Raw genomic sequence first — 18,812 nt, 5'->3', positions numbered from 1 at the left:
TATACTGTGCACACGCGCACACACACGCACACGCGCGCACACGCACACACGCACACACGCACACACGCACACACACACACACACACACACACACACACACACACACACACACCACTTAAAAATACATCTGACCAGCTGCCTTATCATGCAGAGGTGTCAGAATGTACTTGAAGTGATCTACAAAATGATGAGCCACTGACACTGACTGTCTGCCTGCCTGCTACATGGTGTGTGTGTGTGTGTGTGTGTGTGTGTGTGTGTGTGTGTGTGTGTGTGTGTGTGCGTGCGTGTGTGTGTGTGTGTGTGTGTGTGTGTGTGTGTGTGTGTGTGTGTGTGTGTGTGTGTGTGTGTGTGTGTGTGTGTGTATTTTAGCACATATATAAAAGCTTGCAGTGCTGACTTTAGTGTCACGAGCAGCAGCAGAAGGATAACATGAGGACTGCGGTCCTGTGGGGCCTGTTGGTCCTTCTGTGTCAGCACACACTGGTTAACAGTCATGTACTGGGAAGACCCTCTTCTTCCACTGACCTGGCCCAATTGAAGGTAAGACAAGGCAACATCTCAAAGCTCTACCCATCACACCTGCTTGTCTGAAGACTGCACTGAGGAAGGGCAGGTTTACTAAGAATTAAAGATGAAGTAAGTTATCAATGTAATGTATTCCAGTGTCAAAGATGAGTGGGGCTGTTGTGTTCATCCACACCTGTATCTGTAAATTATGAACCCAAACATTTGCATCTGGAAAGACTTGGACTTGGTTATTGTCACATTGATCTTACTTTGTCCTAATCTCATGCTAAACTGGGCTGGTCATACAAATCTTTACCAACATTCACTCATACGTCTGGCCACTTGGGGGCAGCCAAACAAGCTCTAAAAACTTCAATGACATATCATATTTAAAGTTGATATGGCCAACATCTTAGCAAACAGTAACTGATTTAAGCATCCAGCAGGCACAGAGCTACATCATCACTCATTTGGAGTTGTGTTTCTGGTAATGTGATGAATGTTAGTTCAATGTTAGTTTAATTTTCATTGTCCTTTTAAGCTCTGGTTTGGTCACCAGCTCCTCAGAAAAATATCTGTGTCTTTAATTGCTAAATGCTCCACTATGTTTACCAGCTAGTCTCTAACTGTGTCCGTCTGTTGTTTGCTGATGAGCAGGTAGTGAATAGTGAGTTTATCAGAGCTCTACTTTCTATCAAAGAAATAGTCCCTAGGAAAACTGAAAACTTAAATGTTAAAAATAATGCTGCTTGCTTAATTGAGATAGTCCACAAAGTTCATTTATTTTGCAAGATAATGAATGTATGCCGAGAGGCAGTAAAATCTTGTCCAGTGCCAGACATTTTATTAGATGCAAAGAGATCAAACTGATGTTGATTTTCTAACCCTTATTCAGTATTTCACAAAATAACTTAAATGATCATTCAACATTTGGGGAAATGGTGGAGGTGTTGGTAGATGTATGTGTTTCCAGCCCTAATAATAAGCTAAACCATGTCCTGACTCCTGCTATATAGTTTTACAGACATCATTCATAATAAACACCATATATATAAAGACAATATCATCATTTTGTGCATTGTGGCAGCAGAAATGCTATAACCTCTGGAGGCAGTGTCGTGGCTACCTCTAGTTACAGAAGGACAAGGGAGCTTATGTTTTCTGATCAGCATGTGTTTCCTTCAAACATGTTGGCAGATTGTAACTATTTTGGGTCATGACTGTATGGACAGTATCATTTATTTTTCACCTCTCCACACTAGTCTTTACTGGAGCAATTTGAGGAGACTCTGGTTGAAGCAGCCCAGGAGGAGGCCTCTGAAGCTGACTACGCAGGGACAAACCAAGAACCTGAGCGCAGTCAGACCAGCCGAGGATGGAGCCTCGACCAAGAGGGGTACCAAGAACCTTTGATACCAGACAGATCTCAGCCAGTCACTGAGGGCCAGAGCAGAGCCATGAGCCAGAGGAGCCGCCTGCAGGACCTGCTGCTGACTGCCAGGAAACGGGCCTCTGGCTGCTTTGGAGCAAGGATGGATCGAATAGGAAATGCCAGTGGTCTGGGTTGCAACAATGGAAGAGGTCAGAATGGCAGAAAGAAATCAGATGAAGTTTAGACAAAGGATGCTAAACCTAAAGGTCATGAAACAACAGAAAGCAGCTCTGTGAGGCTATATTTACCCAAGTAGAAAAAACTATGCTTCTGTATATTTTCTAAAATATAAATATTCTAAAAAATGTAATATACTTCAGTATACATTTAAATGTTTAAAATACTACTTAAAGTGGTGTTAAGTTTAAACCACTTACTGTACTTAATATTCTGAAAACTGTCTTAGTCATAAAAGTCTTAAAACAAGTCAGGTTCCCAAATGAACATTGAAGCTGTTTTTCTTGCTGTCATCATTCCTCCTGTTCATACTGTCCATTAGAAGATCCCTTCATAATGTTTACTATAATGATTCCTCCTGTTCATACTGTCCATTAGAAGATCTCTTCATAATGTACTGACAATGGAAGTGATGGAGGACTAAATCCACAGTCCAAAAAAAACAAAAACAAAACGTATATAAAAGTTTATCTTAAACTCAAATTAAAGCTAAATCAAGTAGATATGTTACTATACTTCCACCACAGCTCAACAGAGAAACACTAAGAGGGAATTTGATGCTAAACAGACTGTAAATGTGTCAGATATCACTTGATATGACTAACTCACACTGATGAAGCTCAATAGAAGCTGATCATCTACTTTTAAATGACTGTGTGGACACACTGTGGATGTTGTGCTCCATCACTGAACATTAAAGGCACATTTAAAGATATTTGAATAGTCAGTATGAACAGGAGGAATGATTACAGCAAGTTGTTTTAAGACAGAATTGTGAACGTATAAATGTCCCTCTGTGCACTCAGCTCTCAGCACTTTTGCAGCTTCTACCAGACTGCCAGTCTGTACTTTTTAGATATCTGCCTTATTTGACTGTTTCCTGATAGTTTTCAACCATTTTGGAGATGGATGTATAATAGTGGTGCTATTCTTCAATAACAGTCACACACAACATGATATAGGGATATCTGGTCACCAAACAGGTTATAAATACTGCTAAGAGAAATCCTAAACAGAAACAGTCACAGTGAGATCGTGGTTGAAAAGCTGCAGAAAAGAGCTTCTTACTACATTTTTCTGTAAACACCACACCAACAACATGTCATCAAGGGGTAATACTTATTTTTTTACTATGCTTTCATTTCAAAGAACGAGGTGTAAAAACACACACCCTGCCAGCACGGCTTGACTGCTCAATGTAACAACCCTACCTTACACGTCAAACCTCACAGAGAAGCAAAGAGTGCTCTTAGTCTTGATTGACCCAGTACTGATAAGACAAAACAGTAGTATGCTGTTTGTAACTGTGTGCTGTAATTAACACTGCAACGTCTTAAGGCTGTTGACATGAAATACACATGAATAAATACATCTCAGTGTTGTTACATTACCATTTACACAGAAAATCTAAATCTTTCATTGTGTTTTTCACCAGGTTAGCCTGATAGTTTCCTGGGACAGATGTTGGATTATGGATTTATTATCTCCAACTGAAGACACAACCAAATGGATATGTATGATTTTGCATTACTGACAGTTCAGCTGTGTGTATCTCTTGTGTATGTATTCCTTCTTTCGTTTGAAGTGACAAATGGGCTGTGTCCATTCCATTAAAACCCCAAAGGATATTCATTAAATACATAACTGCATGTGGATTGCTACCAAAAACAAATAAAATATCTTTTTTCATATGAAAAACTCAGTCCCTTTTTTTCTTGATCCTGGATCAACAGGGTACAGTACATACTCACTGTTGTCTAAAAAGGAAGACTGCTAATTATCTCTCCCACCAATAGTCTGAAACCAGTGCATGGAAACAATTCAGTGGCATAATAAACAATATTAATGAATCACCTTGAATCAGTGTGTGTTGGGCCAGTTCTGCTTATATTGTTACCTATAGGTATATTGTACCTTTTTAACCATCTACTTATAATCACATGTATATTGGGACAGGGATCACATGTTCTGTACATCGGCTGATGTCTGTTTTGAAGTGCTTGAAAAGCAGACCATTATACAGCATGTCCCATCTGATGGAATCTGGGACAGGGTGTCACCCTGAAAAGGAATAAACCAATTGTGTGCTGGTAGATGAGATCCCCAGGAGGAAAAGTAAAATGTAAAAGAAATTAAATAAGTAAAAGAAAATTACAGAAAATTAAACTTTGATGCAAGTTGCCATGATTTTTATTGTTCATATATAAACATTTTAAACGCCTCTCATCCAAAGCACACGGGGATAGTCTCCTCACCTGACCAGGATAAGTGTGTTGAGATGGATAGAAGCCCATTGCTTCCAACTCGCTGTCAATTAAAAATAGACTGTTGGGAGCAACGTGATTCATGCAGGAAAAATGGCCATGACTCACCCATTAACTACTGTTATCTGAATGCATTTGACAGCCAACAACATGGAGATGTCATAGTGGATTATGACAAAGAAACCATCACAGTGCTCCGTCCAGTCAGATTATGGAGATCATGAAGATCAATTTAATGCTGGTAACACACCAATGAAGTGTTTCAACAGCAGCCAACCAGACAGCTGCTGTGGTAGACCTACTTAAACTGACCGGAGACCATTTTTCATACAATGAGCTGCTGTGATGCCAGTGTTAACAGTTTGATCTTGGTGATAAGGATAGGTGCGTGTTTTCTTTCCACTCTGGACCGAGACTGACCTGATTCCTAACTGTGCTATTTTCCCAGGCCAGACTTAATGTGGAAAACTCTGAACAGGGAATTAGGGAAAGGCTTGCATGTATGGAAGTAGATGTCCCTGCATGAACATCTAGTCATTTGTAACTATACAACTGTCAGGTGCAAGTTATCACATTAGAATGAGTGTCAACCAAAAATATTGATGGGACTGATGCTAAACCCAGGATAACTGGGAATATCATTTTAAGAAGTACTGTACATAATAAGACTAAAATCTAAGGCACTGCTTGCAGCTGCAAATGTAAAATTCACCATCTAATGCACTACGCAGGGACAAAAGTAGTGGAAAGTAACTAAGTACATGTACTCAAGTACTGTACTTAAATACAATTTTGAGTTACTTGTAGTGTTTATATGTAATGTAACTTTATACTTCTACTTTCTACATCTCAGAGGGAAATATTGTACTTTCTACTCCACTACATTGACAGCTTTAGTTACTTTTCAGATGAAGATTTGACAATGGATAATATAACAAGCTTTTAAAATACAACACATTGTTAATGAGTACTTGACTTTTTATCAAAAATCAGTGTGTAGTTGGGTTCACATTTTCAGATTTGGCTTTTCTTTAACAATGGAACCAAAAATGTGAGGGTTCATTCTCTGTAAAGCATAAACATGCAAACAAATGTTGCCAATGAGATTTTGATATGGTCTGATAGAGGCACTCAATCATAGGTCAGTATATTCTCTTTTAATAATAGAGAATATGCTTTGTTTGTCAGTTATAAACAATACATAAGAATAACTTCTGAGATGCAAACTAGTGAAAAACTATTTCTTTTGGTCTGTCGACTCGTCAGTCCACAACTTGAGTCAGACTGAAATATCACAACAGTTTAAAAGAACATTCATGAAAGTGTCAGGTAACTTTTCTTTTAGTTTCACTGTCCGATTTAAATTTGTCAAAACTTTTTTAAATTTTTTTTTTTAAATAGATGTTTCGTTGCTCGGGGTGACATTATTTCATACACAGTTCTGTCTTAAGTTTTAACAGTCGTCAATTAAACAACGAAGGAAGTTCACATGATGGCTGATTTGCTCATTAGCAATCTAAGTTAGATACCTATTAGCTATATACAAGCTACACATACATACATACATACATACATACATAATTTGCATGCTACAGTAACATACATACATAAACACGTACATACATACACACACGCACACGTACGAATGTACGCATGCACGTACGTGCGCACGACACACGTGGCACGTATCACTATACACAGGTTCTTGTGGTCTCAATCATTAAGGCAATCATTTTTACGTGTAAAAATAGAAGTCAATATATATCACTATGAGTTGAGTTGAGATACTAGTGAGAAACGTAATATTATTGTACACATGTGACATAATCTGCTTCCAAGTATTAGAGGTGGAGGAGTCAACTGAGTTAGACATTTTCTCTAAACTCACCTGTTTGGAATGTCTGTAACCATACTTTTCATTGATATTAACAGTGGTTTTCCAACAGGGCAATATTTGGAGTTGAACCACAATGCCTTAAGAGACGTTTTGGGTTTGGTTGTGGAGATGATCTTTAATTCCAGATCTTCCCAGATTGTTGGCTCAGCATTACTGTAAACCCACATTAATGGGTTTCTTGCATTTATTGCAATGTAGTATTTTTCTCTGTTTGGAAAGCCCATTCCACCCTGGTCTCGAGTAAAATATAATTTCTGTGTGCTAATTCTTGGCTTCTTATCATTCCATATGAAGGAAGATAGAAGTGAATACATTTTCAAAAAATAGACCTTGTCAAAGGGTAAGGGAAGAACATTCATTTTAATTGTGTCTATTTTACCCCATAGTGAAAGTTGTATATGCCTCCATCTATTCAAATCAGCTTTAATCTTTGTCAGAATATTGGTCATGTTAATTGAAACTAAATCAGGGCTTAATATAATACCCAGGTATTTAATACCTTCTGGAGACCATTTAAAGGGCAATTTGCCAAGACATTCTTTATGACAGGAGTTATTGAGTGGAAGTGCTTCTGATTTACCACAATTCATTTTTTATCCTGATAGTTGACTAAAATGTTGAATTAACCCTAGATCAGTGGTTCTCAACCTTTTATCAGTGATGTACCCCCTAACCGGTGCAAAAAAGACGTAAAACACTGTGTCATCAGTGTCTGATTTATTCAACTTTGTAACTGTGTAAAACATTGCATTCTCTTGAACTCTTTGGAAATAAAAAGATATAAAAATGACCAAAGACTTGTTAAAAAAGAAATAACTAACTTAATTATAAATAAAGATTTGTGCACTTTAAAATAATGATCAACTTAAAGTGCCCTCTTTTAGGATTATAATAAAGATATGCTTTCAAACTGAATTCATGAACTCATTTGTTGATAAATAAACATTTCTTTTTAAAGTATATTTGAATTGATGCTATTTTTTTATATATATATTTAAAAATCTCATGTACCCCCTGGAGGGCCTTCAAGTACTCCCAGGGGTACTAGTACCCCCATTTGAGAACCACTGCTCTAGAGTATAGCCGATTGATGCAACTGGATTTTGTAACGTTAATAAAATATCATCCGCATACATAAAGAGTTTTATAGAGATGTCTTTAATGGGAATTTCTAAGGATAAAATAAAAAGTAAAGGGGATAAGGGGAAACCTTGCCGGGTGCCTCTGTATGAAGGAAATCCTTCTGATAAAATACCATTTGTAGAGACTTTGGCTATTGGATTACTATAAAGAACAGCAATATATTTAATAATGTCTTGACCTAGACCGAACTCTTTCAACGTTCAAACTAAAATAAACATTCGATTCGGTCAAAAGCCTTTTCAACATCTAATGAAACAGCAACTGCAGGATTGAATAAGGTCTTGGCGTAATGGAAGGTGTGCATTCACTTATTTTATATATTATCACCAATTAATCTATTTTGGACAAAACCCACTTGGTCCTTATGTACAAGGCAGGGAAATATTCCTTTTAATCTGACTGCAATTATTTTCCCAAGGATTTTTTGATCGACAATAATGAACTGAATCGGTCTGTAACTTCCACATTCAAATGGATCTTTATCTAACTTATGTAAAAGAGTTATTATTGAGGTATTCATATTTATAGGAAGTTCATTATAGTGCTTTGCTTCAGTTTATACTTCTAAAAGTTGACTTGCCAGAGGTTCAGCAAATGTCTCAAAAGTTTGATGTGAATCCATCTCCACCTGGAGCTTTATTACTTGGCAAGGACTGGATGGCTTTTATCATTTCAGCCTTTGTAATGTCGTCATCTCATTTTTCTTTTTGGACTTGTAGTACTGGCAGATCAATTTCTTTAAAGTATCTAAATCGTGTTCTGTTGTGGAGGTCTCACTTTTATACAAATCTTCATAGAATTCTTTAAATTGTTCATTGATGCCTTTTGTGTCTCTAATAATAGTAGCATTGGATTTTATGGCCTGAATGATTCTGGAACACTTTTCTCTCTGAAGTCTCTTAGAAAGTAATTCCCCAGTTGTCTCGCCCATTTCATCATTTTTGCTTCTCAGCTGATACAAAGCAAACTTAAGCTTTTCATTGGAAAAGTTGTTTAACTTGAGTAAAGCAGGTTCCTTATACAAGTCATCATTATTTGGTGATGCTTTGTGTTTTTGTCTAATTCTTTTGTAATTTCTGTTAGATTTGTCATTTGATGATTTGTTTTCTTTCTTCTCAAATTTGTGTAAAACTTAACTGGTTTACGTAGTTAGTTACTGCTAATAACATGCATGCTAGGCTAAAACAGTAAATATGATGAACATTTCCTGCAAATGATCAGTATGTGGATCATTGTATGATAGCTTGCTGACATTCAGTAGCACAAAATGATACCAATGTGCTCAAACACAGCCTCACAGAAAAATGATACACGATATTTGCATGATTGACATAACAGAATGACCTTTATTTGAACAATTATAAAGGCACAAGACATAGGTCTCTCTGCTTTTTTGTTCCATGGCTGCAGCTTTGTTGTCTTGTGCCAGTTATCTACCTTGGTAGAAACTATAAATGACTAAACAAGCAGAGAGGTGCTGTTTAAACCTGCATATATGACAAAAGATGTTAAGCAAAGTCTTTGGCAAACAGTCCCTCAGGTGTTGTTCACAGTAGGACGTACTACCTACTGCTTCTATTCATCTCTGCATGACACCTACTATACCATGTGTAGTATTACAATAGATAACATAAAAGAATTCTCTTAAAATAAGAAGTGAGCAATGCCTACACAATAAACAATCATATTATCCAGGAGGGCCCTGCTCCATTTAGAAATGACAAACTATCTCAGTACAGGCAGCAAATCATAAAAATAAAATTGTATAAAAAAATAATCTCTTAAATAAAACATAAAGCAGAAGCAACATACAATAAGGAATGTTTGATGTACATATATGTGCCATCATGGTTGCTCATAATTCATTACTCTGATATACAGTGGACTCCAAAAAGTACAATTCTACTTCCTTTTACTTCCCTTTGCTCATTTTGTTTTAGGAATGAAAATGAAATGATGTAATTGTACTATTGACCAGAAACATACAATTTTGCTGAAAAATGAATAGCAGAACAATAACATTGATTTTTACTGAAATTAAGATATTTGCTGTTGCCTTTCAAATCCCTACTTAATAACACAACCAACATAACCCAAGTCCCCTTGGTCCTGATCAATTCTAACACTGAATTGACTGAATGATAGTGAAAACATAAATTAACATCATAAGTGCAAAACAATTCTGAAGTATTTACAGACTGCTGAAGTGGTTTGAACCAACAAACTCCTCCAAGAGTTAGTGAGGTGTATTTTAGAGGCAGGTTGTGAATGGATGCTGACCTGTTTTTAGTGCCTATCTTCCAGTTACACACAGTCAATTCAAATAATCAGAAAATGCTTTTTTTTAAAAACCACAACAACAAACAAACAAAACAAAAAAAGTGCTACAGTGACAAACATGATAAAGCATAATCAAAAGGTTAAAATATGTTGTCGTGAATGTAGTAAGGAAACCTTTAAAAGTGATTGTTCACTTTGGAAGCTTTTCGTACCCAGAATCTACACCAAGTCTAACCAAATCAAACTGTGAGCAACACTATCAACAAGTCACTGAAGCTGTCACTTTATCACACAAATCAAGTTTGAAACAAATTTGAACTGATGTATAATCCATACACACTATACTGCAGTGGCTTCTGCTAGAGGCAGCTGATGTTACTCATAATGATTGAAGAAATATGTTGATTTAAAGGAAAAATGATTTCTACTTAAGAATCTACTTAAGTACAGTAATGAAGTACAAATACTTTGTTACTTCCCACCTCTGCATTTGAGCTTGTATTGGGATGTTGGAATTGATGAAGGGATGAAAAACTGCAACCAAACACTGTTTCCTTTATCTATTGTTGAAGGCCAGGAGCAGGTCCCTGGATTAAGCTCAAGCTGGATGCAGCCTGACTTAAGTTATCGCTCCTACAACAATAGCTATTCGCTTTTCTGTATTCAGATTTTAGGTCCGATATAATATTCTGGTGCAGAGTTTTCAGTCTGCTGCAAAACTATCCTGCTGCAGTGCCTGTATTTCACCTGCCGCTCTAACATAGTTCCAGTAGTGGTAGCTTACTCCTCCACATCATTATCTGTTTTCACAGGGCAATATTCAGCCTCATATAATGAAACTAGTTTTCTTCCAAATATGGTGATATTTCTAAGTATTCAGCAGTATGATATTCTGTGTGTCTGCTTTTAACAATCACAGACGTTAAGTGTTTTGGGAGACCCGCCTTTGACAGTCCTTAAAGGCACCACTACAGAAAATGCAGAAACGTAGTTTGTAGTCTAAGCCAGATCTCCAAATTCCAGCAAATGAGTAGGGAGCTCTGGGTGCAGGCAATATGGAGGGAAGTTAACCACTGGTCATTTGTTTATACTACTCATATTGTAAAAATAAAAGGCTGGTTGAAAATTAGCAATGTTTCCCTTGAAGATGAATTTATTTCTGTATATTGCCAATGTGTCGATATTTTTCATGACTGTAGCTAGGTAGATAGCTATGTAGGATGAATACTTCTCCGTTCTGAATACTGCCTACATAGCTCTGATTTGTCAACAAAGTGTGGTTGAAATGGTGTTCTAACAAGTTACAATAATACTCATAATGTCCAGTTACAGTTATTGATGTTGCTTCAGTGTGACATTCATTAGTCAATTCTGAAACTTTGCTGCTTGCAAAGACAGGCCGATGCCAACTCGTATATGAGACAGACACTTTCTGAGACTTAAAGACTTTCTTAACAAACATTTTCTAACTTTTGTAGATATTTCCAACTTTTAAGATATTTTTGAATGTTTCCTGAAGGACCAGACAAGTCTGCTTTGGCTTAATACTATAAAATCATAATGCTTTCTTGTGTTAAAGCAACCCATCAGCCGTGTTGCTCACAGTTTGATTTCTGTCAAAGTATTCATGAATTATCCGATATGGATCCATATCAAATTTAGAAAAAAACTTTTTTCAACGTTATTTATACAGACAACCCTGGTAGTTTAGGTCCTTTTAACACATTATGTGTCCACAGTCCAGACAACCATTGCAGTCAGTGGATCATCAGAGGCTGACAGTTCCTTAACACTGACATTTGACACTCCAGTGAAATACAACTGAGAGATTTCCCTTTCTGGAGAACTGTTTTCCCAAATGTACCACAGAGAATATATGGTTGTGCATACATTGTATTGTTTGGGAATGCCTATTTTCTATTAGGAATGGGCAGAGGAAAAGGCTCAGGATCAGGATCAGGATCAGGATCAGGATCAGGCAGAACAGAGTTCAGGTCTGAACGAGGGCAGGAGATGGAATCAAATGGTGATGTAGTGCTGTCGCAGTTTGGCCACAAGGAATTCGTGGGTTAAATTATGTCTTGTGATTATTCCAACAATCTGCAAGTAATGAACAAGAGTTTGGTCAGACACAACAGAAGCAACTGTGCACTACACTGAAACATAATAATAAAGGTCTTATTTTGCGTTTTCCCTGGTTTGCACTGGGAATAAAAATGCTAAATAAACTGTTTATAGGCTTTTAAGCCCCCACTGGCAGAACCTGGTGGAAGCCAAGCATTGATCATTTTAGAATAGAATCAGTAATTCAGATGACTGCTTACTTCTCCAACAGCGTTGACCACTGGTAGGTGTCGCAGGCCCATAGTCCTGAACAAGTTAAACACCTGGGAGATGCGGGTGTTGGGTGACACTGTGTAGGGACACGGGTTCATGTAAGGAGTAACATCCTGGAAACAAACCAAACATCACATTTTTTTTTGATATCAAGAACATTTCTGAATTTAAAATAGCTGTTCCACTATGTACAGTAATGTTGTAAGTATATGACTGAATGGGTTATACCACTATCATGCGGGGGTTGAGCAAGGTGAGGTCCAAGTCATGGATGTCAGGGTAACGTGGATAATCTTCAGTCATCTCTGCATAGGACAATCTGGGTTGAGTGGCACTCTGTTGCAAAGCATAAGGAGACATTAAATGATATAGGATCTCTGCATGTTTGTAGGGCTGTGTGATATGATGATACATAATGTGACGAGAGGAAAATGTCCGTTTCATATTCTGCTCTATCGTTTATTTTCACAGCAGTATTTTTCACCATTGGAGTCTGTATAACTTCTGCGCGGATTACTTTGATAAATGACTCTCCTGGGCTTTTTACTCACAAAGTTTTTATTGTGCTTAGAGCCTGATTAACTAAAGGTGTGTGTGTGTAGAAACGTGTGCAAACTTGTCATCACCCGCAAAAAAATGTGCAAGCTGATCTACTAACACAGCACACTGAGGTTTGTGTCTTTCAACTGTGCAAGATAATACATACTGTCCATTTAGTAGTTTACCATAATGAATGTAATATGAGACGTTTTTACCCCAGTGTGCAAAATACAGGGAGGAGAAAATGTAAATATGTTATTTAACACACGTATTGTGATTTACCAAACCTGAATTCTGCTGATGGTAACTGTGTCTATATATTACATTTGAAGGGCAGGTATTAACCGGCTGCACACTGATGACTTCTGTTACAGTGGTGAGGAGGAAATGGAAGCATAATGACAGAATACATGTTAATATCTTTGGTTTTACTAACAGCATTGACTTTGTCACTAATACTAATACTTTTTCTGGTAATACTTTTTTTTGCTATAACTCAATATATTAGTTAACCTCTTCCACTAGAACCTGATCACATTTCATTTTGTTCTTGCAGCTTTCTGCTCGTCCAAACTCTCCATAAAGACACAAAACCCTCATTTAAATACTGCTGTCTCCACCCTCTCACTGGGGGCAGGGCTGAGCCCTCGCTGTGTGCTGCACACAGGAGAAACAATGAAGCAGGTGAAGAACTCAAAGTGATGAAAACTACACTTGTTATCTTACTTGTATTGTAGGAGCCATGAATGAATTACACAGTGTTTTTCTATTAATAAGTAATAAGGTGAAGGTGTATATTGGGGTGTTGTTTGTTTTGGTTATGATATAATGTGGTCATATTGAGTAGGGGGATACCGAGTCACATGCATATGGGCGGGGATATTAAGTTAATATATTCACCTGTTCATTTCTCATTTGCCATATTTGTGTTGCTTTTTTCACTGTGATTACTTTGATTATGAGTTTATGCACTTTATCATGAGTTGATCATCTTTTTTTTCGTTAATAAAAAGTTAAACTAATTTTCGAAATCTCAGTGAATTCTTTTGTTAAGCGCATCAGACAATCAAGCCCAACCTCAGTCCTTCAGTGACTCCTTTGTACTTTGAAATTGCTACATGTATAAAAGCTTCATGAGTAAAAACCCAAGAAGATTCATTCAATTTAATCTGTCCTATGGATCAATAAACTACAATGGTGGGGAGGGAGTGACTGACCGATTGGTTCTCAGCATAACAAACTCCTCTGATGAGCAGGTTGACCAGCTGAGAGCGCAGGATAAGGCCGTGGAAGGTGAGTGGTCTGAAGCGCTCCTCCATGGTCCACTCCTCACTGGGAGACTGATCTGGATACAGGTTGGGGTAGGGAGCATGCCTGCAACAAATATAAATAGCATAAATAAATGACTAAAAACTGACAGAAATATATGAGGAGCACAACCACATTAAACTAGGATGACATAGTATATGCATAGTGTTAGACTGTATTGAGAACAGCATCCAGTGTCATTTCACTGAGCATTAAGAAGCACTAAGAATTGGGGCGGCTGTGGCCCAAGAGGTGGAGAGGTCATCCACAGATCGGACTATCGACACTTCAATTCCAGGCTCCTACAGTCCACATGTCAAAGTGTCCTTGGGCAAGATACTGAACTCAAATTGCTCCCGATGTTAATCCTGATGAGCAGGTTGGTACCCTGTGTGGTAGCCACTTCCATCAGTGTATGAATGTGTGTGAATGAGTGAATGTGACATGTAGTGTAAAAGCACTTTGAGTGGTGGGAAGATTAGAAAGGCGCTATATATCATAAAAACCGGTAAATAAGATGCAGTCTATTTGGGGGGTGTCATGCTGGTAAAATGCTTTTCTATTAAAGACTGGTTTATTTACAGTGCCTTGCAAAAATATTCATAGCCCTTGAACTTTACCCACATTTTGTTTGTTACAACCACAAACTTAAATGTATTTTATTGGTATTTTATGTGATAGATTAACACAAAGTGGCGCATAATTGTGAAGTAGAAGGAAAATGATACGTTGTGTTCAAGATTTTTTACAAATAAAAATCTGAAAAGTGTAAACCACTAGCCCTGTGATTAGCCACTATGTCACTGATCCTCTAGGACTGCCTGTTTCACAAGGATACACTTTACTGTGTCCCTTCTTGACTTGCAAAAAGTCCCCTTTTAATGTCAGTGTGACTCCACCATAGCAGTTAGAAGTGAACCCAACTCTCTAGGTGTTTAATATGAATGCTTTGTTGAGTCATGACTGGAAGTTGTTTGTCTGAACTGGTGTGTTACTTAAGCCGCGTTTCCACTAAGGAAGTTCCTGGTACAGAGACTGTTTACGACAGAAAACTAAAGAATCAGAGAATAAATATAAAAAATACAAAAATAAGCTAACTAATGTTATAAGGAATAGCAAGAAAGATTACTACAGGAAAATATTGGACAATAATAAAAATAACATTAAAGGAATGTGGAGCATACTGAACAATATTATAAAAAATGAATCTAAACAAATTAATTTCCCAGAGTATTTTATTGTGAAGGATCAAGAAGAATATAATATGGATGTTGTGGCAAATAGATTTAATAAATTCTTTGTAAATGTTGGACCTGATCTGGCAGAAAAAATCCCTGATAATGGGACAGCTGAATTAAATCCAGATAAGTTAATAAATAAAAATCCATGTTCCTCCAAGCAGTAGATGAAAGGGAAATTACTAATATTGTCATGAACTGCAAGACCAAAAAGTCTGTGGATTGCAATGATATAGATATGAGTAGAATAAAAAAGGGAATTGAGGGGATTTCTAAACCATTAACATACATCTGTAACTTATCATTCCAAACAGGCACATTCCCTAATGAAATGAAAACTGCAAAAGTCATACCACTATACAAAACTGGCAGCAAACACCACAAACTACAGACCCGTTTCTTTACTTCCACAGTTCTCTAAAATTCTTGAAAAACTTTTCAACAATCGACTGGACAAACTCATAGAAAAAAACCAACTCCTCACTGACAGCCAATACGGATTCAACATCACTGGCATTAATAGACTTAATTGAAGATATCACAAACTCTATAGACTATAAAAAACATGCAGTTGGGTTATTCATTGGTCTTAAGAAAGCATTTGACACAGTAAATCATGACATATTAATAAAAAAAACTGGAACGTTATGGTATCAGGGGGGTAGTTCTTAATTGGGTCGAGAGTTACTTAAGTAACAGGCAACAGTTTGTGAAGTTGGGTGACAGTTGCTCCGCATGTCTGGATATTTCTTGTGGCGTCCCCCAGGGGTCAGTGCTGGGCCCCAAATGTTTCATTATGTATATCAATGATATAAGCAATATATCTAAGATATTGAAGCTTATTTTGTTTGCAGATGACACAAATATCTTCTGTACTGGTGATGACTCTCAGCTGTTATTGGACGAGATGTCTTCTGAATTATGCAAACTAAAGATGTGGTTTGACATAAACAAGTTATCACTGAACTTGAACAAAACTAAAATCATGATATTTGGTAATTGCGGAATGAATTCACCAGCTAAGATACAGATTGATGGGGTTATTATTGAAAGAGTTGCCGTAAATACATTTCTTGGGGTTATAATAGAAGAAACACTCAGCTGGAAACCACATATAAAACATATACATTCTAAAGTTTCAAGAAGCATTGCAGTATTAAATAAAGCAAAGCAGCTCCTAGATAATAAATCACTCCGCATTCTCTACGGTTCATTAGTCTCTCCTTATTTAAGTTACTGTGCAGAGGTTTGGGGTAATAACTTCAAAAGTACTTTACATCCATTATTTATTCTACAGAAGAGAGCAATTAGAATAATTGACAACGCTGGTTTTCAGGATCATACAAACACACTATTCTTACAGTCGAGTATACTAAAACTTGCAGACCAGGTAGAATTACAAACTGTACAAATTATGTTTCGGGCAAAAAATAATCAACTACCAGGAAATATTCAAAGATTGTTTACTGAAAGAGATGGTTGCTATAACTTAAGGGGATTGTTTAAATTCAATTGTGTTAGGGTGCGTATGACGAGGAGACGTTTTTGTATTTCTGTCTGTGGGGTGAGATTATGGAACAGTCTGAATCTAAAGCTCAAGGAATGTCCAAACAAAATACAGTTTAAAAAGAGGTATAAAGAAATGATTTGTATGAGGTACAGGGATGGAGGGGTTTAACTGACTTAGGTGCATGTTGTTTGTATGTGTGGGTATGTAAGTATATCTATCTACGTATGGATGTGTACATATGTGGATGTGGATGTATATATGGGGATGTGTATATATGAATATATGTATGTATGTATATATGTATATGTGTATGTATGTATATAGCTATTTTTTTTGGAAAAATGTAGCAATGATTTATATATTGATAAGAGTAAATATAGATGTATATATTGATATTACATATAATATATATTAGTAAGATATTGTATGATGTTATGAATTAGTAATTAAATTAGGAGCTAGACAGCATTGATTTAGGAAGTAGGGATTCAATAAGTTTTGACTTCTTCCCACTCCCTTTCGGATGTGGTTGAAAGTGCATTGCATCATGTTTTCCGTTTTCTGTTAGGTGTAAGTTCACTGTCTTCAGTGAGACCATTGTGCTTTCTTTTTTTATATATATTGTTTTGTTTTTGTTTTGTTTTTTTCTTGTTTTACACATTCGAAATAAAAATAATCTAATCTAATATTATTCTTAATGATTTCACACACAACCCAGAAAAAATACAACAATTTGTCTGTGAAACTATATATTTATTTTGTAGATACCAGTTATTCTTTTACCATCATTAGGCTTCCATACATAGCTACTAGCTGCTGCTCTCCTCATCTCCTGCTGCTGACTGTGAGATCTGAGCAGGTAGAAGCTGATAGTTCACTAACTATAACCAGGGAGCACACTGCTACAAGGTTAATGATCCACACAGTGACATTATATCATTGATATGACGCAAAAGCGATAGAAAACCGCACACACTTTCTATTACTATTGTAGCTTTTAGCATCGGCCGATACCGATACCGGCCGATCCAAGCATGTACTAAAGATTAAAGATATTTACTTATTTTGTTGTTATACTCATGTTGAAAAGGGTTTTACTCTTAAGAACAACTAGCCAACTTAATTAGGTTAGTTTGAATAATCCACAATGGTTGGTAATGAGAAGCTGACCTGTTTATTCTTAACAGGGTTAAATAAACACAAAATAGACAAAATAATAAATAGTCAATTAACCACACAAACTGAATTGGCATCAGTGCTCTGCTCTTGAACAACAAGAGTGTAAACCAAGGCTTAAAAAGCCATCAGTGCAAACAATATTGTAAACTGTATTAAAAAAGCAAAACACACAAAAAAGCTGAGTAGAAAATAAATAGTGGGATGCTGGACAGGTCGCTAGGTGTGCTGAAAAACGCGGACCGGATTTGGGGGGAAAAGCTTAAAAAAACTGGAATGGATTACCTACAGCGGTGCGCTGGAAAACACGGACCGGAGTTTTGAAAACAAACTGGATCGGGAGCCGGATCGGGATTTTCCCGTGCAGGCCGATCCGATATTGATATGCATTTTTTTGCTAATATCGGCGGCCGATCCGATCCAAATATCGGATCGGGACATCCCTAATCTTTAATAACCCATTTTTATCGATTTAATCAATACGTTGTTGCAGCCCTTGAGGTGACGCGCTGAAAGCATAGCAAAGAAAATGACAACAAGGAGGTAAACATGGGAGGAGCTGAGGTGGTTGCTAGGTTACTGGTTTGTGTGTTCGTGTACATGGCCGTAGACGCTAGGAACTTTTTCTGGCAGTGTAGACGCTTTTTACTACTGTTCTTCTTCTGCTGGGTTTTAAAAACGCTGCTTATTTTAGCGCTTTCTGTTGACCAGTGTTAGGGAGACTTAAACTACATGTAGTTGAACTACATAGCTTAACTACAATTAGCTGTAACTTGCTGGTAGTTAAACTACATTCATATTTTGTGCTGCGTCAAGTATTTCAACTACTGTTTGGGTCATTTTTTGTAGTTTAAATACTCAATTTACAAACTACAATTTTGGCCAATAACATGAAATATGTTTTATTTAAAAAAGACCTATATAATATAAATGTTATTTTACCATTATTGTGTTGCAGAACTCAGAAAAAAAAGCATCATGTCATGACATGCCAACATTG

General features: G+C 36.9%; 2 protein-coding genes across 2 annotated transcripts in view; one reads left to right on the top strand and one right to left on the bottom strand.

The window, feature by feature from the left end:
- Positions 1 to 432: 432 nt before the first annotated feature.
- Positions 433 to 2,126, top strand: nppa (natriuretic peptide A). Its single transcript, XM_062426522.1, has 2 exons — positions 433 to 543; positions 1,773 to 2,126. The coding sequence occupies exons 1-2, from the start codon at positions 433 to 435 to the stop codon at positions 2,124 to 2,126; spliced, it is 465 nt and encodes a 154-aa protein (XP_062282506.1).
- Positions 2,127 to 8,755: 6,629 nt separating this feature from the next.
- Positions 8,756 to 18,812, bottom strand: part of clcn6 (chloride channel 6) — a 31,519-nt gene continuing 21,462 nt past the window's right edge. Inside the window, exons 20-23 of the mRNA XM_062427902.1 lie at positions 13,798 to 13,954; positions 12,269 to 12,376; positions 12,028 to 12,153; positions 8,756 to 11,803 (exon numbers count right to left, since the gene is read on the bottom strand). Coding sequence (XP_062283886.1) covers positions 11,723 to 11,803; positions 12,028 to 12,153; positions 12,269 to 12,376; positions 13,798 to 13,954 — 472 coding nt within the window. The 3' untranslated portion in view covers positions 8,756 to 11,722. The remainder of the gene's footprint in view (positions 11,804 to 12,027; positions 12,154 to 12,268; positions 12,377 to 13,797; positions 13,955 to 18,812) is intronic.

The sequence above is a fragment of the Scomber scombrus genome, chromosome 10, assembly GCF_963691925.1.
Source record: "Scomber scombrus chromosome 10, fScoSco1.1, whole genome shotgun sequence".
Taxonomy (NCBI): domain Eukaryota; kingdom Metazoa; phylum Chordata; class Actinopteri; order Scombriformes; family Scombridae; genus Scomber; species Scomber scombrus.
The sequence above is the reverse complement of the archived record's forward strand: the minus strand, read 5'-3'. Positions and strand labels throughout refer to the sequence as shown.

Bases quoted from the DNA above. Each gene is read 5' to 3' on its own strand.
- nppa (XM_062426522.1), top strand. From the start codon at position 433: ATGAGGACTGCGGTCCTGTGGGGCCTGTTGGTCCTTCTGTGTCAGCAC. The intron at 544-1,772 runs GTAAGACAAGGC...TCTCCACACTAG, and splicing joins CTGACCTGGCCCAATTGAAG to TCTTTACTGGAGCAATTTGA.